A 27,734-nucleotide genomic window follows, 5' to 3' on the forward strand; every position below is an offset into this window, starting at 1 on the left:
AAGGAATATGGTTAGTAATATTCTAATAACTGTATGGTGACAGATGGTAGCTAGATTTATTGTGGTGATCACTTTATAATGCATATAAATGCTCCCTGTTGTAGATCTGAAACTAATACAATATTGCTTGTCACTACACTTCAATAAAAAAGCATAAGATAAAATGTAAATAGAAGATCTATTTTTGCCATTTCTCCAGCTGATCATTTTGTATATCCCCAGTTGGAGTGTAAGTGCTATTGGAATATAGAGAAGGGAAAGATCAATATGAGATAGTGTTTGGAAAGGCAACAAGTAGCAAGTGAGATCTGAAATGTGTCTTGGAATTAAGTGGGTGAGGAAGAAGAAAGTAAGAAGCTTTGAGGTTGTGTCCTTTAAGAGGAGGACAAGGCAGGTGTATAAGAAGAAATGACAAGAGGAAAGGCAAAAGAATACCTTCACCTCTTCCCTTCTCAAGACAAATACTTTTTATTTGAGAGAGACAGAACATGCGTGCATGAGGGCACAGGGGAGGGGCAGAGGAAGAGGGAGAGAGAGAATCATAAGCAGGTCCCACGCCCAGCACAGAGCTAGACATGGGGCTCGATCTCACGACCATGAGATCATGACCTGAGCTGAAATCAAAGAGTAGGACACTTAACCGACTGAGCTATCCAGGCACCCAAGACAAATATTTTTGATTTTGGAATTTAAGGGAGTTTTTCCTGGTACCAGGGCCAGAATATCTATGGTGGAGAGAATTAAATGTCTTAGAAGAATCAAATTGTCTTAAATAACCAGTGTGAAGGGAAAGGGCCAATGGGTACTCTTATACAATGCTGCAAAGAATTAAAATAGTAGTAATGTTCCTGGGGCGCCTGGGTGGCTCAGTCGGTTTAGAGTCTGACTCTTGATTTCAGCTCAGGTCATGATCCCGGATTCATGGGATCAAGTCCCATGTTGGGCTCTGCACTGACTGCAGCGCCTGCTTGAGATTCTTTCCCCCTCTCTCTGCCCCTCCCCTGCTCATGTGCTCTCTCTCTCAAAAACAGAAATAAATTAAAAACAATAGTAGTATTGTTCCTGAAATGACTCTGACAATACAAATAAAAAACCCTAAAAACGTGCACACCTTTGGGACTTTATCCAAAGAAAACAATCATTTGTATGTATAGAGATGAATAGAGATTTTGCTACAGGGAAGGTTTATCACAGGCTGTTTCTAACAGGAAAATACTGAAAACAACCCAAATTCTAAAAAAGAAACAGAACATTGGTTAAACAAAAGGTGTATCTGTGCAGGGGAGGATGCTGCAGCCATTTAAAAAGATGTAACAGTTAACGACATGGAAAACTGTTCTAGCGGACGTTGTTTTTGCCTATCCAGGATCCCTTCTTATGGTAACAGATCCATGTCTACCTTTTGGGAAACCACACATTCCCCTATCTCAGTCCACATGGCTTGGAAAAAGATGGATCTTCCCCCTGAACAGGGTTGGACAGAGTATCACATCTCCTAGCAATTATGATTGGTTTGAATGAACCCATGACCCAAACAAGGCCAGTAAGAGTCAATTTCAAGATGTTAGCTGGCACTCTTTGAAGAGTCACTCTCTTTCCATTGAGGTTGCTAAGCTGATAAAAAGTAAACATGCAGCTGCTAGTGGCTTTTTTGCTACCATACTGTGAACCTGCCCGAGAAAATGCTGTCACAAAGGAAAACAGAATCTAGAGAGGAAGAGTAATAAGATTTGTGGTGTTATTCGAGTAGCTGCATTCAGCCATGAATAAAACTAAGCTTTAACCTTGGATTTTTAATTTATTTATATGAACCAAAAATTTCTCGTTTTTTGCTTTAGTCAGTTTGAGCTGGGCTTCTGTCTTCTACAACAACAACAACAAAAAATCCTAATTTTAATATTTGCATCAGGGCAAAAAAGTGGGTTACAAAATAGAATCTACAGTAAGATTCAGATTTTCACTTGAAAAATGCATATGTTTATTAAATATGTATAGAAAATATACTTGAAGAACACTTCCCCAAATTCTTAATGGCTGTTATTTTTGGGATGGCAGGATAGTGATTCTTATTTTTCTGTTTATACTTATCTCTATTTTCCAATATCTCTGTGGTAAAAATACTACATAATATGGAAAAAACTAATTAAAAAACTCTGTCTAAAGAACTCTATTCAGCTGTCTTCACCCCTTGTTCTCTGTTGTTTATAACTCCCAAATCATTCTTTCCTTCTACCACAGTAGTGAATTTTGCTGGACACATCGCTACCCAGGTAAAGATCACATTTCTGAGCCTCCCTTGCAACTGGCTGTGGCCATGTGACTAGGTTTTCAACAAAAGAATATGAGCAGAATTGATACATGCAACTTGTGCTATTCGCTTAGTATCTTCCCTTTTCTTTTGTTGGTCCTTCCCACAGGCTAGAATGCAGAGTTGAGTAGCTTTGAGCAGGAGTTGAGTAAGCTTTGAATGTGAAGAAAAGGTAACATCCTACAGGATGGAGAAACAATATGGAAGGAATCTGGATCTCTGTGTAAACTTGTGAAGCAGAGCTACTTATCAGCCCTGAGCTGCTTGCTTATCTGTTAGGAAATAGAAAAATAAACTTCTATTTTATTTGAGCCACTGTACTTCTGAACCTCTTTGTTTATATCATCTTAGCCTATCCCTTACTAATATGCTCCCTAAAGTTAAATGACCAAATTATATGGCTATGTGCATATGGGTGTATATGTGTGTGTGTGGCAGGGTGTGATTGTTTTCATGCCTAATATACCTAACATTAAAATTGTAAAACCTCGCTATCTAGTTCCAAATGGATAAAAATAAAGTACAAGCAATAAGTGGCATAAAGGCAGTTTCTCTGCCTTTAAAATTTGGAGTTATAAAGGCCAGTTGTGCAATTGTAGCACCAATCCTTTTTCCTAGGCTGATTCTTCAGCTTTCTCAGCAGCTCTGCAAACTCATATGATTCCAACAAATTCCTATTCTGTTAAACCAGCCAATTTCAGTTGCTTAAAACTAAGAAGGATACAGCAGTGATGCAGCATACAGAGATGCTTTAGAAGGTTCATGAGCTCCTTGCACTGTATACTAAATATTTAACACATACACATACACACCTACATGTGCACACACACAAATGTGTTCCTCAGTTTTAGGTCAAGGGAATCCATGCTATGATTTGGGCATATATGTGTGACAGAACATGCAATACAACCTTCCCAGATACAAGTACATTACAGTTGAACTTCTTTGCAATCCCCGGAAACAGAATTCGTTTCATGTGGAAATGTAGAGGATTTAAATTTCAGACCATACCAGAAATAATAGACTGGTTCAAACAAGGAGATGTGGAGACAACATAAAGAGGGTTAAGAAAAGAAGGTAGCTAGCACTTAAAAAAAGTGGAGATAACCCCTTGTTGGGAAAGCCTCGAGGAGGACCTAAATGCTTCAAGAAGAGTTAAAGAATAGCAAGGATATCTGTAATTGAGACACAAAGGAATGAGCAGCCAATTAAGATGGGTCAGATGGAAGACTGTGGATAAAGAGTTGTGGCCATGTTAAGAAACTATACCTGTTAGCCAGCCAGGCTTGGCATTTTCAAGAACCAGGCTAAGAAGATTAGCTGAGGAGAGAAAGTGAAATTGGTTTAGAATGAATCATTAACTATTATGTTAATCCAAGCTGAACTTAGTGATGAAATAGTCACAGACAACTGCCTACTGGTGTGTGAGCATGAAATCTACATCTTAATTGCTTGGGCTCAAAATGCAGCCACTTCCAAGTGATCAAGGTCAATATCAACAGTGTAAGTGAGGTTGATAGTATGTATCCTTGATACGATGTTGACTAACATTTCTCCTTCAAGAGAAGGAAAGTCCGAGAAACTGTCACAGCCCAGAGGAGCCTAAAGAGACATGCTAACTAAATACACCATGGGATTCTGGGATTCTGGGATTCTGGAGAGGATCCCACAGTAAAAAAAGGACATTAGGTAGAAATTCAGAAAATCTGAATAAAGTATGGACTTCAGTTAATAATAATGTATCAACACTGGCTCATTAATAGTAACATATGTATCACACTAATATATTAAAAATAGGAAAAACTGAGGGTAGGAATTCACTACACTATTTTGCAACTTTCCTGTAAATCTAAAACAGTTGTAAAAACACAAAGTTCATTTTTTTTTAAATGCAGTTTTATTTCACTTACAAACTTGGAGGAAGTTATCTAGCCTTTCTGTTCTTCATTGGTTTCATCTCTAAAATTAGAATGGTAACAGTGGCTATCTCAGAAATTTGTTGTGAAGACCAAATGACTTAATACTAAAATGCATAAAACAGTGCCTCACAGATACTAAGCAGCCAGTCAGTATTAGCTATTATTAGTTTTGAATATTTGTAAAGTACAGTAATATTTTATGCATATTGCCTAAAGTATGATATCGAGATCTGACATGTAAAATATTAAGGTCTAACTTTATGAACAAAGCTGGAAATAATGAAATTTCCCCCAATATGTCAAAAATGACATAAGTTCAAAGCTGGCAAATCAAGTGAAGTATAAACTGTGTTAGTATTAATCTATGGTCACAAGGTAGGTCAAAATGTAAACTTTGCTGGCCCTGGTAAGAATTCATCCTGCATTAAGGGCTTAGGAACCTAGTACTCACATAAAAGGTGGCAACTCTCACTTAGGATCTAAAATTCTTCACGGTATAAAAAATAAGTGTTGTATTTTAATGTCAATGTAATGGACTTAGATGATTCCCACGGAGAAAATGCTGGCTAGGTTACAGACCCAAGATCAAAGTCAAAAGATAAAAACTTTTAAATCACTTAGATGTGTGGCAGGAGAAATGAGCGCAAGTCTAAGGGCTGAGACAGACATTTCTTCTTGTTAGAATACAACTAATCAAACACAGGGAACCTACGATGCTTTTAACTACTACCTTGAATTGCACAGACCCACTGTAAGTGCTGGCATTTTTGTGCAGGTAAAACCACTCAGCTGTTTTCCCTTTCTTTCTAATAACTCAAAATTTCAATCTAAGTTCTCAGATTTACCTATGTAAGTAACACGAATGCTTAAAAAAGAAATTGTCTCTTTACCGTTAAGTATCTCCCTGTTATGTCTTTGACATTTTAAAATACCAATCTACAATATACTCAAATAAAATGTTTACTATGTTTTCTTTTTTGTAAATATTATGTAAGAAAAAGAATTATTCCCAGTTATATACAAAAATGTGATGAATGTCAGCATAGCTTCTTTTGACATTAACAGTGACAGCTTTTGATTTGTTTACAGTAGAAGGGCAACCACCCAGAGACTGCTCACTTAATCACAAAGCTGGGGGCAAATACATATATCCTGATGACAAAGATCAAAGACTCCGAGCTGAAGGACTGAAGGAAGATGTGAGAATCAGATATATTTAATCTAGTATAAAACAGAGGAGTAATAGCGACACACAAATGTCAATTCTAAATCCAGAATGGTGGGATTTTTTCCCTTTTTGCAATAATATGTTAGGACAGAGATTTCAAAACCTTTGGGAATATTAAGAGCTTTGACACATTTCCCTTCTTATATCTAAAAATCAGAGACTTTTTAAAAGTACATTTTATTTTTGAAATTATAATTTTAAGATTAGTTTGGTCACTGCAAATCTAAATTATTTAGTCCCATCTTATTATTTACCTTCTCAATCTTCTTGATTAGCATTTTTAAAGCAACTACATTTAGACTTTTTAAAATACCATTTTCTTACTTTTATATCCCCTGTAAGTAAAAATGTCAATCTTATATTCTTGAATTATGCATAATCTCTCACTAAAAAAAAAAAAAAAAAAAAGGCAACCTTTTTCTTTCATAATGAATATCCCACTAAGATGATATTTTGATATGGATACTAAAGAATACATTAACTGAATTTTAATAATCATTAGTTATGCATACAACCTTTGTTGTAAGAAAGTAAATTATAGCAACCAAGGTGTGTATAACCTTTCCAACTTTATACATTGTATATGTTCACATATGTATAATCTCTCCAGGTAGTAGTTACAGGTTAAGATTTTTTAAATTTATGGTGATAAATAAATGCTTTGTTTTTCTGATTTTGTTAAAATATTCTTGATACAGTGTATTGATTTTCAAATGGAAAGATGATTATTTTTTGGTTTTCCACAAAAATGATACACCGTGAACCTTTTATTATATACATTATTATTCTCTTTATGGCAACAAGTCTCCAAAGAAAATACAAAGCAATGAAACCACACTAACTCAACTGCTCTCCATATTAAAATTATTTGTGTCTCCTATTCACTTAAGATAATGCCAAATCACAAACTAATTACGTTGTTTAAAAATTAAATACACTAGTTACCTATGTAAAGATATGCCCCTCTCTCCAGTATACAAATGATTATAGATGACTGGTCTATATTTATTATTATTCCAACACCACAGTTCAGAATTCCATGTTCTGAAGGTTAGAAGAGAAGGCAGTAAATATCCCCAAGTAATAGGTACTTGAATATATGAACTCATTTTGTCTCCATCTCTTATGATGCCTATAATTGACAATAATCACCATACAAATTACAAGTGTTATCAAAACCTGAAAGAAATTTTAAAAGAAGAATCCAGTAATCAAATTAGACAAACAATAGCCTTTAAATATTTAGAAATATTCCTGAATGAAGCTGAATCAGAAAGATGATTTTCATGCTATAACTTATTACATAATATATAGTGTAGTAGTTTAAACTGATTAATGAGAAAATTCATTTCAAAGATAAAGCCAGGTTCCAAAGGTGAAGATGAATGAAGTCATTGTGAAATCACCAATTTATTCTTTATGTTCTCTCCTCAAACTCACTTCCCCTTCTTGCTCTGCCTTCACCCATTAACCACATCTAGCTCCTCTCCTGAAGGAATGCCCTTCACTTCCCTAAACAGCACAATTTTCAGTGAAGTGAAGGTAACAGGAATTAGTAGCTGTCATCTTAGAAAGAGACATGTTACTGTATTTTCTGTATTAGTCTGGAGAGCTACAACATAGACAGGACAAAGAGAAATAACCATAAGAAAAATACTATTGTAACTACAATGCTGTAAAAAAAATATTGACAACTACAATGTGCATCTCCTTGTAAATCCTTTCATTTTCATTAAAATTAAAACATGACTCACTAATCTGCTGCAAACTAAAGTGTCATGTCTCCTACAGTTTTCATATGACTATAGAAGGTGAATGAATGAAGCAAACTGCAAGGCAATGATGCATAAAATTGCTACTATATATTACTTTCCAGGCAGAACGATATCTATATATGGAACACAAGATATTTCAAAATGAATGCTACTTGTTGTCTTTATAATTTACAGAATTGAAATTAGTATTAGAACATGTTAATAAACCCTAGCAAAAGTACCATATATGCATACCAAGGTATTATGTGTATACATGCAGTGCTATATAGATTTCATACATAAATAATAACACTAAATTATTAACACTATAGAGAATATACCCCCATGCCCCATTTCTAACAGTAAGAAAATAATCAACCTGCATGAACTGGAATCAGATTCATTTTCTTCTTCACTAGTGCCATCATCCACTTCTGGTCTATCCAGCCAGTGTGCACCGCCACAATCTTCTGCTGTAAACTCAAATGCAGGGACTTCAGAGGTGGATGCCATTGGCCAAGAAGGTGAATTCTGAAAATCCAGTTGGCTGGACCTTCGGTAACCAATTGAAGCCAAAGGCAATTGTAGGCTACATGGATCTAAAAACTTTCTCCCACCGTTTGCTCCAGTCTGTCCTCGATTCCAAAATTCTCCCTGCTGGCTGTCAACTGTAGAATTAGATGATGCTTGATGGCTAAACCACCTCCATCTGATTTTCAAAATCTGCTTCACATCAAACTCTTTACGAGAACCAGACATCCTCAGAGAAACCAAGTGATCGTCTAGGCAACGGGCAAAAAGCACTGCACACAGATTTGTGCATCCAACCAAGACAAGAGAAGTCTATGCCCTGCTGTGCACAATAAACAGATTGAAAGGAAATAAATCACATTCACATATATATCTACATTAACTTTTATACGACTATAGCGGAATATAAAGAACAAAGGAGAATGAATAACGATGAAACACGGTGGAACATTCCATTCAATCAGAGCAAACTCTCATCCACCTATCCTGAAGCAGCTAGAGCACTTTCCCCCTTTCTCCTTTCCCATACTGACCATTAGCTCTCACAAACACTGACAGCATTCATTAAAGTCCTTTCAAATGCAGAACACCCCCCTCTTTTCTTAAACCACAAGTGACAGAAACTGAAAGCACTATCCCGTTGCAATATCTCAGTCTCTGCTGCTTAGTGTATTAACTCTTTCATTGCTACAACAAGGAATTTATTCCAGAGCATTTTCCTTTGTACATAAAAATCACTGTAAAACTAAAATGTTTCTATTTTTATACTAAATTCCTAAATGAGATATCACAAAATAATCATTTTTAAAAAGCATGTTTAATTAGATGAGTAATAATGACTTTTAAACTGTGCTTTTTTGGGGGAAGGGAGGGGGAGGGATAAAAAGGTGGGGCTCCAGTTTGTGGCTTGCAGTTTCTATCTTCTTCCTTCAGGAAAGGAGTGTATTTAATTAATACAGTAAGATCTGGGGTAGGATTTCATTTGAGCAAAGAATAGGAAAAAGGAGAAAGAAAAAGTCTGAAAACTACACAGGATCAAAATATGACAGTACTTACTCTTTTCTTCAAATAAACAACTTGAAGCCAGTATTGCCCTATAGTTGGGATTGGGCTGCTTTAATTTAGTATAGTTTCCAAATTTCTATGACACCACTTAGAAGGAGGAAAGTGTAGTTCAAGAAAGCTACCCAGGACTGGGACAGGATTACTTCTTGAGTGTACAAGTACCCTAATGGTGCCCTCTGTTGTTAGCAAAACAGAAAAATAGTCTGAAGATGGTGACAGTTAAGGCAAGCTGATAAAGCAAATAAAAAAATCAAAATTTAAAATACTGAATAGTTACCATGAGCCAGACACCCTACTAAGCGTTGTGAGGGACACAGTTGCATAACATCTTGGTTCCTACCTTCAAAAAGAACTCAATCAAGTTACTGACACAAAAAGCATTTGATAATTTAAATATAAGAAACATTACAATGTTGCAATATTAATATACTGTGATCTACAAATAGAGAATTTGAGTTTTCAAGGTGCTCAGCATCTAATGCTATTTCACTCGGAAGACAATGCCTATTATCAACTGACCAGAAAAAAAAAAAAAAGTCTGTTTTGGAGGCTTACAACAATACTGGGAGGTATAGATCTTAACCTCACACAGCTCTCGAGAAGAATAAAAATTATTCAGAGAAACAAGAATGAGAGGCATGAAAAGCTATCTACAATTTTGTGCTCAATATGGTAGAACAAACCATAAATACTGTAAGAAACAGAAAGAAGGTATCGGGATGGTGTGGAGTGGCATGGGCCAGTTTCATCAGGGAGAAAGCCTCTAGGGATAGTAAGCTATATAGACAGAATGGGGATAGATTTTATTAAAGAAGGAAGATATTAATAAAAACATGAAGTGAGCATATTGACAAAGAAAGGGGGGGAAAACAGCAATGGACCAGCCAGCCAGACATACCTAATTAATTTTAAGGAGCAAAAAGACATAAATTGGAATGAATACGATGAGATAAAACGCCTTGAGCACAAAGCAAAGGTGTAAAGGCTCATAGGCAATAACAAGTGGACCGTTGAACGGGGCACTGTTTTAAAAAATTAATTTGGCAGTAGCATGAAGGATGCATTCAAGAGTAAAATGACTTCCTCTGTCTGCTAACCTGTCATAACTCCACTCTATCCACCTTTATTTCTAACCATTTTCCAACAAGGACACATTGCTTCTTTGGTTGAGATAGAGTCTACATTATGTTGCTCCCTCTTCTATATGCTGTTTGTGTCCCAAGGTCTCTGGTTTTAAGATATTACTCATCCTGGGGTGTCTGGGTGGGTCAGTTGGTTAAGCAACTGACTCTTGATTTTGGCCCAGGTCATGATCTCAAGGCTCATGAGTTCGAGCCCCATGTCGGGCTCCGTGCTGCCAGCACGGGCTTGCCTGGGATTCTCTCTCTCTCCCCCTCCCTCTGCCCCTACCTTGCTCTCGTTCTCTCTCTCAAAATAAATACATAAACATCAAGATCTTACTCATCTTTTGAGGTTAGCACAGGCACTACTGCCCCAAGAGGCTCCTCCAATTACTCTAGCTTTGTGGTTCTCAACAGAGGTAGCACCAACCCTCCACTCCTACACCCCCAAAAAGGGATTCTGTAAGTCGCGGGGGCAGGGGGAAATTTGTAGTTGTTTGATGACCAGAGTGCTACAGACATTAAATGGGTGGAAATGGCAAACATCTTGCAGTTCATGGTACAGACCCTCATAATGGAGAAATGCCACCGCAGTAGTGCATAAGGATCTTGCCATCATCTCCATTCAGCTTTACATAAAAGAATTCTTTTCTCTCCATTGTTTTGAAATTCATCTGTGTTGCTGCCTGTAGCAGCTGATAGTTGGTTTTTATAGCTATACAGTATTTCACTATATAAACATACAACAAAAAAAATGCATTCTATTGCTCATTTTAGTTGTTTCTAGTTTTAGATTTTTAGAAGTAATCCTGCTATGAACACTCCTGTCCATGTTATCTGGTGCACATGTATATGCATTCCTATTGAGTATATATACACAGAAACAAAACTGCTACATCATAAGGTATGCATATGTTCAACTTTGATTATTATTGATTTACACTCCTACAACCATATGAGGATTCCAGTTACTCCATAAACACTGGGATTGTCAGTCTTTAATGTTAGTCATACTGATGGGTGTGTAGTGAAATCCCATTTGATTTTACTTTACATTTCTCGTTATTAATGTTATTGGGTAACTTTTTGTATTTACTGGGCATTTGGACATCCTTTTGTGACAGGGCCTTTGTTTGTCTCTTGATCTTTTTGATTTATTGGCACTCTTTATTTCTAATATGAGTCTTCTATTAGCCATATAATTTTAATGTAAACCACCCTTTTCCACTGAATTGAGGTATTACTTTTGTTATTAATTAGCATCTCACATATACAGAGATCAATTTGGGGATGCTAATTGTTCTATTTGTCTATTTTTTTAATGCTTATTTATTTTGAGACAGACAGAGAGAGAGAGAGAGAGAGAGCACAGGGAAAGGGCAGAAAGAGAGGGAGAGAATCCCAAACAGGCTCCATGCTGTCAGCACAGAGCCCAATGTGGGGCTCGATCCCACCAACCATGAGATCATGAGATCCCACCAAAATCAAGAGTTGGATGCTTAAGACTGAGACACCCAGGTGACCCTACTATCTACTTTTATGCCAATAGTACAGTGTCTTAATTATAGTCTACCTATAAGATGTTTAATATCCATTAAAGTTCCTATCTCCATATATATCCTTTTAGAATAATTTTTAAAGCTAATTTTAGATATCTACCCTTCTCTATATACTTTAAAGTAATTCTACCCAATCCTTTTCTCAACAAAAAGCCCCAACCCTATTGAGATTCTAATTGAAATTGCATTAAATTTGTGTATTAATTTTGAAATGATTGGCATTTTATGATATTAAGGCTTCACATCTAAGCATATATGCTGTTTAGTTTGTTCAGAGCTCATGCTCACCAATAAGATTTTGAAATCTTTTGACTATAGGTTCTGTGCCTTTCTTACAAAACTTTTTATCATGTTCTTTTCTTTCTTCTTGTCACTGTAGTAAATGCAATATTTTATTTCTAGTTCCATTTCCACATGGTTATTGCAATTATAACAAAAGTACTGAGTACATTTATCTTGTATCTAGTCATCTTATCACACTTCTTCATTAGTTATATTTTAAAAATTGGTGTTCATTTTTCATTATGTTAAGTTAGAGATACTTTGAGACATCTAAGTGGAGATGTCAGATAGTTGGATAAATGTTTCTGGAACTCTGATCCCAGCTCCAAAACCTCTAACAGAAGTCTAGTAGTGGAGAAGCCACTAAAGGAGACTGAAAAGGAATAACCAACGAAGAAGTAGAAAATCTACAGGGTCTGGTGACAGGCAAGTCAAAAGATAAAGGTATTTCATGGCAAAAGGCATGGTCACAATGTCAAATAAGAGGTCAAGTATTATATGCAAAGAAATATGTCCACTGGAGTTGGCAACATAAAAAATTTGCCAAATAAGATAGGAGGAGTCTCAGTAAAGGAGTGGGGACCAAAGCCAGACTGTGGCGGGTTGAAGGTTAACAGGATATGAGAGGAATAAGAGAAGACATGTATAGACAACTCATTCAGAAAATGTGAACAGTGGGGCACCTGGTTGGCTCAGTCAGTTAAGCAACCAACTCTTGGTTTCAGCTCAGGTCATGATCTAACAATTTGTAAGTTCGAGCCCTGTGTAGGGCTCTGTGCTGACAGTGCAGAACTTGTTTGGGATTCTCTCTCTTTGCCCCTCCCCTGCTCGTTCTCTCTCTCTCAAAATAAATAAATAAGTAAACTTAAAAAAAAAAAAAAGAAAATTTGAACAGTGAGGCTGCATAATGGGATTGTAGCTGGAAGAGGTGAAGGATCAAAGTAATGGTTTTGCTTACTTCTTTATTTGTTGCTTTTTAAAAATATGAAGCATATTGGAATGATGAGAATGATCCAATAGGAAGAAGAGACTGATGACTATAAGGAGAATCACTGGAGCAAAAAACAGTGAAGACTCTGATAAAAGGAAAAGAATGGCACCTGAGTGCAGCAGATGGCTTAGATAGTCATAGGAGGAGGGATACTTCCTCTGTTGTAAGATTTATAACTTTCTAAATGCATCGATTATTTAAAAGGATAGATATGCATTAAGCAATCTACTCAAGATGAAAATCAAATCAGCCCTCTAAAAGGAGTCATGAAATAATAAAGATTAGAGGAGACACTGAAGAATTAAGAAATAAAATGACAGACTAAAGATCCAGCTCCTAAAAACATTTGCCAATATTTTCTCTTACCTCTAGCAAATTTAACCAAAGAAAAAACAAATCAGAATTCAGAAAGAGGATAAAATAAGTCATAATAAAATAAAATATTTAAATAAAGAGTTAAAAACACTAATATGGCTACAAAAATTTTAAATGTCAAGTTGAATAAGGGAAATGCTGACAAATGGAGAGAATTTAAGCAAGCAAAGTTGGAAAATAGTCTTCAAAGATAGAATTTACTCAAAATCCCTTACAGCTAGATCTCTATTTAATAATTTTGCCTAAGGTTAAGCTTGTCTAAGCATGGGCACTTTGGAGAAAAATCTTCATTGTAACAAAAAACATTAAAAAATTATCTATTGATACAGTAGCTTGTTATAGTGCCCATGTTAGAAAGAGCTTTATGGAAATTATTTCCCAGATTTAATTCAATTCTTGGGCCAAATACTTTATTAAAAATGTGTAGTTAGCTTAAGAGTTAATGCTTTAATGGCATGAAATTTAATATTTACATAACACCTTTTCTTCTGTTTCATCAGCTTTTGCCAAACAATATAGAACTGTTTTGCTCAAAAACTTACCCAGCTCGGTTGAGGAGTACTTCTTAAAGTAATTATTCTCACAAGATCAATATGTATTAAAAGTCATTACATTGCTAAATTATTAAAATGGTCTGCCTGGACTACTCCATATCAATTAGATCCCTTCCTATTCTCTGTACCCCAACTCTTTAAATTTTTTTTTTATAGCACCTATCATTGCCTTGCATACTAGCTGTTTATTTCCTTACTTATTATCCTTATCCTCACTACAAAGTAAGCTACAGTAAAGCTTTGGTTAATCACTACAACCTTATAACTTAGTATGGTAGCTGGCAGACAGTAGGTGCTCTATAAATACTTCTCTAATGACTGAATGTATCGAACAATTACAAGAGCAATAATAAAAATATATACATTTTTGAAATTACAAAGAATCTAATTTAAAAAATATTAGAGGGGCACCTGGTGGCTCAGTCAGTTGAGTGTCCCACTCTGGATTTTGGCTCAGGTCATGATCTAACGGTTCATGAGTTCAAGCCCTGCATTGGGCTCTGTGCTGACAGTGTGAAGCCTGCTTGGGATTCTCTCTCTCCCTCTCTCTCTGCTCCTCCTACATCTCTCTCTTTCAAAATAAATAAATAAACTTAAAAATATATTAAAAAACATGGGGCGCCTGGGTGGCGCAGTCGGTTGAGCGTCCGACTTCAGCCAGGTCACGATCTCGTGGTCCGTGAGTTCGAGCCCCGCGTCAGGCTCTGGGCTGATGGCTCGGAGCCTGGAGCCTGTTTCCGATTCTGTGTCTCCCTCTCTCTCTGCCCCTCCCCCATTCGTGCTCTGTCTCTCTCTGTCGCAAAATAAATAAAAAACGTTGAAAAAAAAATTTAAAAAACATTTATCTCTGGGGACAAAATCTTTTCAGTATTTTTTCAACTTAAGAAAAAACCCATAATATATATTACCCTAAGTATTTCCTTTTTCTATTTCATTCTTTAGGCATAAGAAATTTTTTATCACTTTGAAATCTAATGGCTAAATAGCAGATGTCTTTTTAGAGTGACCAACATTTTCTTCAAACTGATCATCAAATTCTATTCTGTACCTCTCTCTTAAGAAGTTGCCTTTCCTTAAACTGGAGATGCCGCTCACACTACTTGAAGTAGAAAAGTCTCAATTATGAATACATTTTTCAAAATGTAATTAAAAAATCCACATGCAATTTCTGCTTCAAATCTGCTCAAATGTTAGTTTGTGAATTCAAAAGATGACTCTATTCAGTATTATAATAGCAATACTGAAATGCCATTAAGATAGACTGCAGACCAGCTCACTTCAACAGTGTGACTTTTAAAGGCATGGCTTCACTCAATAAAAATCACAGCTATTGAGTAACCGAGTTATATGGGTAATCATTATTATACAAACCTCTCTTCACATAGTTTTTAAGACAACAGCTTTGCTCTATGAGCAATCAATTGTAATAAATCTATTCCTATAGTTTTAAGTGTGTAATATAGATCGCATAAAACACTTCAGGAATTAATTTCACTGTACTAGCCCAGCAGCATTTCACCTTCCCAAGTTTTCCCTCAACTATAAAGAGTTACAACATATGATTTCAAAGAACACTTTAAAGTTTGATGTTCTAGGATAGACTTTAAACTTAGTCAAATTAGGTCTTTTATCAGAATTTGGCTTAATTATCTGAAAACTAATATAATTCCACTAACACTTAAAAATGGTGGCAGAAAATAGTTAATTATTTACACATATTAGAAAAGATGTGAAATTTAAACTTTAATTTCAGAAATATGTCAGGTATTCTGTACCTCTTCTCCAACTCCATAAAAAGTCATTATTATAAATGTAAAAACAAAATTCTACTTATGTAAATTCAACACATCTCTGTGCTATATGCAGAAAAAACTTAAAGAACACAGAAAATAAAATCTTTCAGGGCAGGGACCACCATATCCCTAACAACTTGTACAGTGCATGGCATTCAAACATTTACTAAATTTAAATCAAAGAATAAATGAATAAATTAATGACCCAGACCTTGATTGGAAAGATCTGAAAATCTAGCAGAAGAGGGTTTTGAATGAAACACTTACTGAATTATCAAGAAATAAGTATGTCCTTTATGTGGGAGGGGATGAGGTTCTTGAGTCCATTTAGATGTATGCTTCAAAAAAAATTGGCAACAGTGAAGAATGGATTTGTGAGGGAAGGCACCATCAGGAGAGAGACCAGTTAGAAAGCTCTTCAAGGTAAGAGGTACAGCTTAACCATGGCTGGAGGCAAGGAGATCTGAAAGGGGGATGGACATTAAAGATATTACAGAGACAGGCCTCATAGAAGCTCTGTGGCAAATGGAAAGGAAGCAGTCAAAGATGATAGCATCTTCAAACTTGGGTGACTGGAAGAAGAAGTAGGGTAACATCGACATAGAAAAGGAAGTAAGAAGGCTACAGCTTCAGGAGGATTGAGTGTAGCTTCAGATAAATTTGGTTTTAATTAAGTATTGGGAATAGGGGTCTGGAGTCTTATCCAGCTTATACTTCAATATCAATCTATTTAGGAAATTAGAAATTTAGAGTGTGGATAGAGGGGTCCTGGGCTGTTAACACTTGTTATCTTTTCATTCTTTCTACTAGTTACACACACGGCATCAAAATTTCTTTTGTAATGAAAAGAAGAACGTTAGAATATAATCCGAAATCCAAAATAAGGTTTCTGGTACAGTGTTAAATCTTTCACATTGTTAAAAATAATTGGGTAATATTTCTGCTTTAATCAACAAATTAAAGATGAATATTGGATTTAAATTCAGCTGTAACAAACCAAGAGATTTAGCTTTGTAAACTACACAGTGGACTGAAAGGTCAGAAGTTGAGAACTCTGATATATATGGAAAACTGAAGGTGCTTCATGGTAAAAGCCATCTAATATAGAAATTTTACTTCTTTGTGTACCCTAAAAGCACTGTGTGACATATATAAGATCAAAGTGAAAAAAAATGTGTGAGGTAAATTTTAACCTTTAAACTAAATTATGTCTCCTTGCTAAATGATCATACATTATCCCAAACTACTTGCTCAGATAACTTCTTCCCTAGACTGGAAACTCTATTAAGGTTACAGAAAGATCCATGGCTTTTGAGACACTTAAAATACAAGAACTGACATTCAATTTTAAAAGTTCCATACAGCATGATACAGACATAGAGGCAGGCATAGGGTACTAAGGTCAAAGCAAAATTTTCAATCTAGCTGGACCTCTCTAAAAGCCCCTTGTCAGATGAAACCTCATAATTGGTCCATTAAATGAAAAAGTCAGTAACTGTAAAAATTATACTCACATATCCTTAAAGATTTTAACTGAAACACATACATGTACATTCATTCACAAATCTTTTCATATAGGGTTAATGCATATATTTTATGTGGGCCCCCTGCTGAGTTTGTGTCCTCTTTCTTGTATAAGCCATGCCCACAATGACCCAACATCCATGATTTCCATTTATGATTTCTATAAATGGAGAACTTAAAAGCACTTCAAAAATAATACAAATACAGAATCTATTAGACCAGTGGTCTGTCCACCTTGAGATAAAAAGCTTCTGCCATAATGAAATTAATGGACTTCCTTCTAGCAGAAAGTGTTACCATGAAAAAAATGTCAGCTGAACAAAACAGTGTGCTTAGTGATGTGTCTAATTTACATTTCAGTATGAGCTCATTTCCTTGAGAATTACTAATAGTCTAAAACCAGTTAGCTGGCCCATGAACTTTGACAGGCACTGCTTTAGACTTTGATGATCTCCAACAGACACACACACCCTCCCTCACCCCTACCCAGTCATTTTACAGTTTTCCAGCCTTTGTCAAATTTGATAGCCAATCTGTTAAGAACTCATTTATATTAAGATCTCCCAGAGCATTCAACTTAATTTTCAAAGAATGACTTTTTTCTTTACCCTCATTAATTAACATGTTTACAAATGTTTCATAATTATTAAAACAAGCATAACTGTTAAAAATGGGTTTGTGAATAAACACAACCAACTTTTGGTGAGTATCCAACTCAAGAGGTAAGCACAGAGTTGTGCGGAGTTGTGCCCTACTGTAGGGCATTCTATTTAGCCAAGAGTGTTTAATTGGCCTTGGGGATCAGTAAGTACAATTGACAGAGGGAAGAGGGTGCATTAGGTTAAAGCTATGAGTCAGTTCAGAGGTAGCTAGTTGAAGGTGCTTCTGTTGTTATTTTCCCACATTATTACTTATTAATGATAAGCCTAAGTGATATAGCAGAAAGCCTGAGTCAATAACTAAGCCACTCACCAGCTAGCTATATAATTTAGGCAAATCACCTCTTTGGTTTTCAGTTTTGTGTGTGTGTACATGTGTGTGTTTCAGTTAAATCAGATTAGGTAAGTAACATATGCAAGTATTGAGTAAGGATCTAGATTTCTAATAGCAGCTACTATTTCCTGAGTGTGTAAATGTGCGTGATAATATGTGAAGTACTGTACATTGAATGGGGCTTTAGTTGTCTCAAACACTCTGGCAAACAGGTCATTCCTTTCTCCCCTTATATATGAGGACGCTGAAGTCAAGTGAGGTTATAAGATATGTGGGTAGCAGGGTTCAATGTGAATACAAAGACCAGATACTTTCAAATATGCCACATTGCTGCTTGCTTATAAAATATTCTCATCTGGAACTCATAACTACTTTGTGAGAAGGCAGAGTAGGTATTTCCCCCCCATTGTCCAAATCAGGAAGCAGATTCAGAGTATAGCTGATTTGTAGGTTAGATATCAAGGAGTAGTAGAGTGGACTTAAATTCTTTACCAGTAAGATCTGACCAAACTAAAAGCAAATAAGGCACAAAAAGAGAAAAAAAAAACAAACCGTCCTTAAAGAACATATCACTTCTAATATAACAAAATACTGTTTATCATAATTGCAATTAAATGCCAAAGTGGTCTTTAATTCCTGAAGCACAAGAGCCTCCCAGATTTCTCCCCACTCGACTCCTTCCCAGTTTCTGTCACAAATTCTTATAGGACAATATGTTGACCCACATTAATATATATCAAAAGTACCTTTTAATCTTTCAACTGCTTATTGGTACTAATAACTGGTAGTAAAGCAAGCAACATTTTAAAAATCAGTTAAATTAACATTATATGGTGTTTTTATCCCCGTACTCATCTATAAAAGTTATCACAGTTGATACTATGAAGACCATAGTATAATTGTAGCAAAATATTTCCTTTTAAAAATAGCCCTTTAGGGTGAGCTCAGTTGGTTAAGCACCCAACTTTGACTCAGGTCATGATCTCATGGTTTGTGATTTGAGCCCCATGTCAGACTCTCTGCTGTCACCGCAGAGCCTGCTTTGGATACTCTGTCTCCCTCGCTTTCTGCCCCTCCCCGGCTCACTCTTTCTCTTTTAAAAAACAGTCCTTTAGGGGCATCTGAGTGGCTCAGTTGGTTGGGCGTCTGACTTTGCCTCAGGTCATGATCTCACCGTTCTCATGAGTTTAGAGTTTGAGCCCCGAGTCAGGCTCTGTGCTGACAGCTCAGAGCCTGGAGCCTACCTCAGATTCTGTCTACCTCTCTCTCTGCCCCTTCCCTGCTTGCACTCTGTCTCTGTCTCTCTCTCAAAAACATTAAAAAAAAAAATTTTTTTTTTTAAATAGCGCTTTAACTTGATGACAGGTAGAAAAGATTTCCTTGCCACTCACTCTTGGATTTTATAAATTTAGGTATATATTTGCTGCAGCACAAGGATGAAAGCTATAATACTATAAAGGTAATGGCAAACCACCAATAAACTCCGGCTTGATCCTTCATGGTTGGCATGTGCTGAGACACCCAACTGTCTTATGTGCCATAAAAAGTAATAATCTGGATAACCATCATTTTGTCTTTTACTGACCTGAACCAAATTCAGTATTTCTATCTTCTATGTAGCTTTATGGTGATGGAGGGAAATAAAGTAATCAATCAGTACTCTCTAGACACAAATATAATAAAACAAAATTGGCTGGGTTCTGTGTATACATAATGAGCCAATCACAGATCCAGCTGATTCTGCTGCAGAACCAATCAGATTTTATAGATGGTATATTAGCTGGAACAGTGAAAGCTGGGTAAGGAAAGGGTAGTAAAGGGCAATGTAAGCAACAGAGAAAAATGTGAAGCACTGTTTCTCAGCTGCTTGTAATTAGAAATCGTTAATCAATACAAATATTACACCAGTTCACCATTATAAAGAAACTCCCTGGCTTGCCCTACAACTAGACCTTAAAAAGAAGCCACCAATTCATTCTATTATTCTCTAATTCATTCATTCTGTAATTCAGTTCCAGCAAAAAGCAAAATGAGTTATGTAAGTGAGTCAAATGGCAAGCAGTGGAGACCAGTGGAGGCTAGAATTATTCTTAACAACATTGTTAGGAGGCAGTTCAGAACAGTCCTCCCCAACTCCCCATCTCTGTGGGGCAGGGGGGTAGGACAAATTGGTTCAGGCCCTTCCAAAGCACCATGCTGAATCTGTCCACCAATTCTAAACGACTATGGAGCAGGAGAATTGGGTATTTCTTCTTTCTACTTATCAGAGAAATATTGCCCCAAAGACAGGTATATATTAAGTAAAAGTGAACCAACCAGACTCAAGTCTAAATCTCCTCATCTACTTTCCATACTATAGCCAAAGTAACCTCCCAAAATCTAATTCTTGATCATCTTACTTTTACTTAAAACTTGTTCTCGATCACCTACAAGAACAATAAAATCCAAGATCTTTACAATGGAAACCAGTGTTTCTAACAATCTAGTAGTTCTTGCTACCTTTCCAGCCTTACCTTCCTCTCAACCTCTCTTCCTATTTCACACTTTTTCTGTCATAAGAGCTAAAACACACTACATCAAAGGAAGCAAAATGAGTATTATTGCAATATTTCCCAAATGAAAAGGACTATGGAAGATACTGCAGATAATACAAGTGTGAGTGGAGTTAAATTTTTTTCCCTTCTCCATTTAGCCTTCAGTTAACTCTCTTAGCTCTGTTCCCTGGTGATCTGATAAACACAGGTATGCCAACTATGTCACTAGGCAACACTGCTTATAGTAAAAATGATGAGTAAATTTGCACCTGAACTCAGAGGAACTACAAATAAACTATAAATACCTCACAGGTAGCCATAGCTTTGACCTTCCTGAGTGTGACAGCTCTTGTAATTGGCGTATCCCTCATGGGGACCCTGGAAACTAAGTCTATGGAGTGGTGTGGCACATCGTTTCCTGTGAGACCCGAGATGTTTAAAACCAAGGCAGCCACCTACGTCCACCTGTTGCGAGCTTTCTCTCCTTCAGCTTTCACTTGGAGCAGGGACTCCCAGATGGCTACGGGAACTGCTTACATGGACTGCTGTGAGGATCACAACCACGGGTGAGGAACACTGGATGCTGTCTTGCTTGAAAGCTGTGGTTCCTGTCTGATGTCCTTCTAAGTAAACACACCTATGGTAGATTTCTGACTGTTCAGCTGAACCTAAAAAGACCCATACATTGGCACGGCAGTAAAAGCACGTCTCAGAATGACACTGCAGATGTTTTACAATCGGTACCCCAGCTCCTCCCCTCTGTCTGTTCTTTTAGACTAACATATATCCCTGACAAATAAAATACACAGCTTGTACTCACCTTTCTTTGTTGTTATTCCTTTTCTGGGGAGCCCATCTTCCAGGTAACATATCCTACCTCCCCATAGTCCATTCCTTCAGCCATCTGCTGAGGTGAAGCTATGGATATTTGCAACCAGAAAGAAAGGAGATATTGCATAGGTAAAGAATGCAAGGAAACTTTGCTGAAAGGCTAACTGTATACACAGAAAAAGAATGGAAATTTATTAAGAATAAAAAATAGGCGAAATTGGTGGAGAGATATGGCAATAGCATGTTAAAGTGTAAAATGTCCAGATAGAGTGTCTAGACCAATTGAAGAAAAGAGCAGAGTAAGGCAGTATATCAAATGCGCCCTTCCTTCTGCATTATTAGCCATGGGGAGAAGCCAGGGAGCCCTGGATCAGCATCAAAGGCAGGGGACTTTAAGAGTTAGGCAATTTGGTAATCTGTAACTTGGGAGAGGGAGAAGGGGTGGAGGGAAGGATAACAAAGGAGATGGTTTACCAGTAGTTCAGGGAGGGAATAGTGTTGCTACAAGTCAGCTCCACCTCTATCTTCTTAACCTGATTATCCTAATCAGCCTGTCCCAGTGGAATCTGTAAGCTGATTGTTAATTGTATAGCAGAATTTTCAATGGCATTACAGCTTTCTTTAATCCCAAACTATTCAGATCTGTCTCCTCTATTACAGGTTGCCAAATACCCTAACTTGTTATACTTTAGGGCCAACTCCATTATTTCCAAACTCTGAGAGTGGTTAACTTGAGAATTAACCAACATGTGGCACTTAGAAAAATATTTAGTTCTTCTAGACTTGCTAAGGGCTCTAGTTAGTCTCCTTTCAGTGTGTGAATTCTTAGGTTAAAACACCCAGTATTCAAAAGCAAAATAAAGAAAACCAGTCAACAGAACGAGGAATGAAGTATACGTGCAGAGACACTAGCAAGGTATCCTGGAGACCTGGAGGCGAAACAGCCCCAGCTCCTAACTTGCTGTTGTTGATGTCAGTTGCCTCTGAGACTGCTGCACTCCCTGCTCTTGGACTCTGTGACATAAAGCTATATCCTTCTTTTAACAAAACACTGTTTTTGCTCAAGCTATTTTGTCACCAAAAATTCCCTAAAACCAAAAACAGTGGTTGGGGCAAAGTATACAGAATCAGGTTTTATCATATGGAAAGATTCTACTGATAAATCTATTGATGAGAAGGAGAGAGAGAACTCAATTAATACTATTTTATTTGGGATTGTAAATTTCCCATTCATCTTTTTATTCTCATAGGAGCTAACACAGTGCCTTATACACACCACATTTAACACATTTAAATATTTTTTGAATGAACATATAATTAAAAAAGAATGAATCTACTTGGTCAAAATAGTATGTCTAATTATGGAGTTTTTCAAAAGCATTTCATTTCCAATTAATAAAAAATATTCTTTGCAATTCTCATTAGCATAATTCTATGATTAAACACACATGCTTTTACCCACACCAAAAAAAAAAAAAAAATGCTGTTTTCTATGCTCTAAATGCTGAAAAGCATATTTTGGATTTCATTTCTCTGGATTTTATGTTAACTCATGGGACTATAAAGCCTGCATAGCGTAGTCATTAAGACTGTCTGCAGAATATTCCAGTTCTCCTCCTGCTGGGCACATGATAGAATTGCATTTCTCAACCTCCTTGAAGTTGGGTGTAGCCACATGACTTGTTGGGCCAATAAAATGGCAGCAGAAGTTATATGTGTCACTTCCAGGTAGAAGCCTTCAAGAGCCAATGTGCAATTCATCACCTCCTTTTCCCTGCCCTAAAATTGTGGAAGCATGTGTTGGGATGGAGCCTCTGATAAACTGGGGCTCCAAATGACCACCTGTAACAGAGTTCTGCTGACCCTAATTGGATATGCCCTGTGACTAAGAAACAAACCTTTTTCTAAACCAGGAAGATGTGAGGGTCTTTTGATATATTCACCAGACACCTCTCTCAAAAGTGGAATGAAAGCAATGAATAGCTCCAGCCTTCAATCTGTCTTCCGAATAGTAACATTTTGTATAGCATTGCATCATTTATAGAATACTTTCTTATAGAAGTGTACCTCATTATCCAAACTCTCAAAATCCAAACACAGGAACTGAATGAAGTCAGATACATTTTTGGACCAATCTCTCATTCTCTAAACCCTCACTACCTGCTATCTGAAATTCAGGAACCAGATACATTTAGATGAGGTGATACTCCTTGCCTTTCAAACTCTTGCCACCTGAACTCAGGAATGGAAAAAATTTAGCCAGTAAAGGATTCTTGATACGTTATTTTATTTGTACCCTTAAAACTGTTTTTCTATTACATTACCTATGAGACCCTCAACATCTATTGAATGAACTGTGTGCTGTCATCATTCTAATTTTACAAACAAGGGAAAGGAGTCAGGGAGGTTCATAAACTTGCTGGGAATAACCTAACACTTTAGTGGCACAATCCCAGACTTTCTGGCTTCAAATCCCTTGCTCTTTTCACTAGGTACCAAGCTTCCTAAGGTCTCTTACAGCTGTAAAATTCCAAGATTTGATACTAAATTAACAGTATCAAAAGTGTTTGTGATTTTAAAAAAATGTCAATGGCATATTTACAGCCAAGAATAATTAAAGTCATTCTTTAAGCAATTCTACTTGCCTGAACCTAGTCTAATTCAGTATCCTGAGGCACAGGACAGGAAGAACTCCCAGAGATCATTACTTGCAGAACTATGAGGCACTATGAAAGAATTTAGGGGGAATTAGACTTTTCCTTTGACATACAGTATATTTAAAATGCTGACTGGGGCGCCTGGGTGGCTCAGTCAGTTAAGCGGCCGACTTCTGCTCAGGTCATGATCTCGCGGTCCATGAGTTTGAGCCCCGCGTCAGGCTCTGTGCTGACCGCTCAGAGACTGGAGCCCGTTTCAGATTCTGTGTCTCCCTCTCTCTCTGACCCTCCCCTGCTCATGCTCTGTCTCTGTCTCAAAAATAAATAAACGTTGAAAAAAAAAATTAAAAAAGAAAAAAAAAATAAAATGCTGACTTAAAAAAAATGCTTTTAGATGATCTTCACTTTGGTTCTTACCAAATTGGCTGACCTCAAACTCTTTGCTCTCCCAATTTTTATAAAACCTCTGTTTTAAGAAATACTCCTGAAGAATTGCCTGTCTGTCCATTTCTATCGGTTCAGTGGTTCTCAACAGTCAAATGAATTTGGAAAAGGTCACAAAATATATTCCCCTTTAAAAGGGTTATCTTTAACATTAGCCAAGAAGTTGAGTAAAAAACTGTTGAAATTTGACTAACCCAGCGATTTCAAAGTTATTTGACTTCAGACTCTTATTTCAAAGAAATAAACTACTGATTTCTCATTTCCTGGAACAGCTTGGGAAATACTGTTCTAGGTAATTCTAAGTGTTATGAATGGTTCAAGTTAAGCCTTTAGGGAACTTATCTTTAGAGTTTTATTACTGTCCTTCATTGAAGAACACTAAGATTCATTATTTTGCGTAGGAATATTTTAAAGATGCTACCAACCTTACCATGCCATCTCCCTTTTTATTAGGGCCCATGAGAGAATGTTTCTTCTGAGGCCTCATCACCAGAAAATATCCTGCTTAGGCAGAACTGACCTGTTTTTATCTTGTAATTAGAAACACACTGAAACTTACTGTCCCCCTCCCCCCGCCTTTTTTTTTGCTAGCTGCTATGAAGCCCAGAGCCAAAACTGTGACTCACTTTTAGTACAGGATCTTACAGTATGCACTTGGTATTATCTTTTTCCTTGACTTGGTATTATTTTTCTTGCTCTGCCTCAATTTTCTCATTTAGTTTTGTTTTATCCTTTTGTACCACATGGAGACTAAGGGGCTTCAAATCATTTTTGGAACTCTATATTGCACATATTAAGTCCTGTCTTACTAGTTTCATGTTGATTTTTCCCTACCTGCCCCATTACCTGAAAACATCAGTGTATTCATCTTTGTGTAAAAGTATTCATAGTGATGACAAACGAATAGAACATACACATTCACTATACAGGCAAATCCGCAAATGCTTAAAACCTGAAAAAAGAGTTACTATTGCTCTTTTAGCGGTCTAATAATCAAAACGACTCATTAAACTGTTTTCTAAACGGAAGGAGAATTACCATTTATTGGGTACCAGTAACTGCTAGGCACTTAATATACAACCGTTTCACTTCAGTGCCTTTGCATATACACTGTCTCTGAAAGGACAAATTAGAAACTGGTAAAATTGGTGGGCAGCGGGGCGGGGGGAGGGGGCGGGGAGAGAATTTGTACAGATCCCTCTTGTACCTTGTGAATTTTGTGAATACATCAACTATTCCAAAATGTTTTTTTTTTTTTTTTAAATCAAATGGGACTTTAGTAAAGGCGGCAGTAAGGCTTTACTCTCTGCTACCGCAAACTTTTTTCCTCGTCAGCTTTGGATCCCCGAGTATGTCACTGAAATGCCCGACGGAGTTTCCAGGAGGCACGCCAGCTTTACTGAAATAAAGTCCCTTTCTGATTCTCCACGCTCCGGGATGAGGCAATTACTTAAAATGAAAACTGAGATTGTGATAGCCTGCGGATAACAGTGAAAAAAAAAAAAAATCCGAAATGGTTTCCAGTTGGTTTTATTAGTGGAAGAGTGCCGGGAAGAAGCCGCGCAGTCCTGCCTTGGCCGGCGGGCCGGCCGCACCACCGCGTGCAGAACTTCGCCCAAGTCAGAGCGCGGCCCACACGCAGCTCCGGGCCCCCGGCTGCGCGGCGGGGAGGCCGGGCCGGGGTTCGAGCCCCGGGCGCGGCTGGGGCAGGGCCCCGCTCGGCCCACCCCTCCGCTCGGAGGTGCCCCGGAGGGCCCCGCGGGACCCCGGCCACCACGGCCCGGAGGGAGGGTCGCGTGGGGTCGGGGAAGGGGCCTCCATGCGCGACCAGCCCGCCACGGCCCCCTCCCCGACGCCGAGCAGGAAGGAGCACTTACCGCGTCGGGCTCCGGAGGCGGCCGGGGGTCACGGCGGGGCGAGGCAGCCAGGAGTGAGGCAGGGGGCAGGCGGGGGGCGGGGGGCAGCGGGCCGGGGAAAGGGATGCTCGGCCCCACGGGCGTCCCCAACCCCTCCCCGGCAGCCTCACCCCCGGTGCCGGCCGGCCCGGAGCCGGCCACTCCCCCTCCGTCAGGCTGCGCTAGGCCGAGGAGGCACGAACTCGTCGGGCAGCCCGGGAGGGGGCGGGCGAGCGAGCGGACGGGCGAGCGGGCGGGCGAGCGGGCGAGCGGGCGAGCGGGCGGGGGTCGGACCGGCTCGCCCGTCAGACCTGGCGCGCCGCGAGCGGCTGCCAGCCCCGCCCCCTGCCGCCAGGCCCCGCCCCCTCCGCGCGGGACCGCGAGCCCTGGGGGACAGCCGCCGCTGCCGCCGCCGCCGCCGCCGCGGGCTTGGCGGTTTCTCTTTCCCTCCACCCCCAGCGCGGCGCGCGCGGACGGCTTGGGCCGAGGAGGGAGGAGGTGGGAGGAGGTGGAGGGAGAGGGAGAGGGAGACCGAGGAGGATGCGAAGGAAGGGCGAGGCGCGGGCTCTGGCGACGGGAGCTCTTGGGGGAGGGGAGCGATGGGGGAAGGGGCGGAGGAGGGACGCCGGGCTGGGCGGGGCTCTGGGGGAGTGGGCGGGGCGCGACGGACCTGACAAAAAATTCCGGTTGTTCCCGCCCCTTGAAGCTGGGATGAGGGGAATTCCTGGGGCTGGAAGTTTAGGAAGAGGCCCCTCTTCAGAGCAAGAAGAGAGCGGGCCTGTGGATTTTGATTCCTTGGAGAACAGGACTGTATTGTCCTAGAGTTTTGGGGGAACTCACCAAGAGTCGCCTCTCGTCTCCATGTCCTGTAACTCTTCCCTTTGCAACAACCTGATAATTATTGTGCCCCAGGCAGTGGGTTTGTGGCACAGCAATTATGATCCTCAACTCTGTCACCGTAATCCTTGTTTCCCAATGGTGGGATAATAGGAATTCAACAAAAGTAGGTTTTTTATTCATACCTGTAGGCAACGTATGTTATGCAACAACTATACGCTACGTGATGAGAATACCAAGAACTAATTTATTCGGCGCCTATATGCCAAACACAAATCTAAAGGACTTTGCATATATCAGCTCATAATCAGTCGGACAAAACAGCTAAGGTCTCTGTTCTCCGTGGAGTTCTTAGGGGAATAAAGGAGGGAGGGAGTTTTCTTCTTTTGTCTCAAGAGTGACGTGTAAAAGAAATGCTCACCTGCTTTTAGTTCTCAAAGTAATGCACATGATGTTCATTATTTGCAGATTCAGTGTTTGCTACTTTGAGCTAGCTATATGCCGTCCTGAGGACTGAATGCGTTCATGTGTTATTTCTC

General features: G+C 38.5%; 1 protein-coding gene across 6 annotated transcripts in view; it reads right to left on the reverse strand.

The window, feature by feature from the left end:
- The window catches only part of KLHL5 (kelch like family member 5), a 93,496-nt gene extending 67,082 nt beyond the window's left edge, over positions 1-26,414 (reverse strand). The window contains exons 1-2 of one of the 6 annotated variants that reach the window (XM_042936598.1): positions 7,589-8,062; positions 6,401-6,499 (exon numbers count right to left, since the gene is read on the reverse strand). In XM_042936598.1, the coding sequence (XP_042792532.1) occupies positions 6,401-6,499; positions 7,589-7,968 (479 nt within the window). In that variant the 5' untranslated portion in view covers positions 7,969-8,062. Of the gene's footprint in view, positions 1-6,400; positions 6,500-7,588; positions 8,063-20,990; positions 21,012-21,068; positions 21,200-21,351; positions 21,450-26,340 lie in introns of those variants that run through there. The other 5 variants (XM_042936600.1, XM_042936601.1, XM_042936599.1 and 2 more) reach the window with 5 other exon arrangements.
- Between the last annotated feature and the right edge of the window lie 1,320 nt (positions 26,415-27,734).

The sequence above is a fragment of the Panthera leo genome, chromosome B1 (assembly GCF_018350215.1).
Source record: "Panthera leo isolate Ple1 chromosome B1, P.leo_Ple1_pat1.1, whole genome shotgun sequence".
Taxonomy (NCBI): domain Eukaryota; kingdom Metazoa; phylum Chordata; class Mammalia; order Carnivora; family Felidae; genus Panthera; species Panthera leo.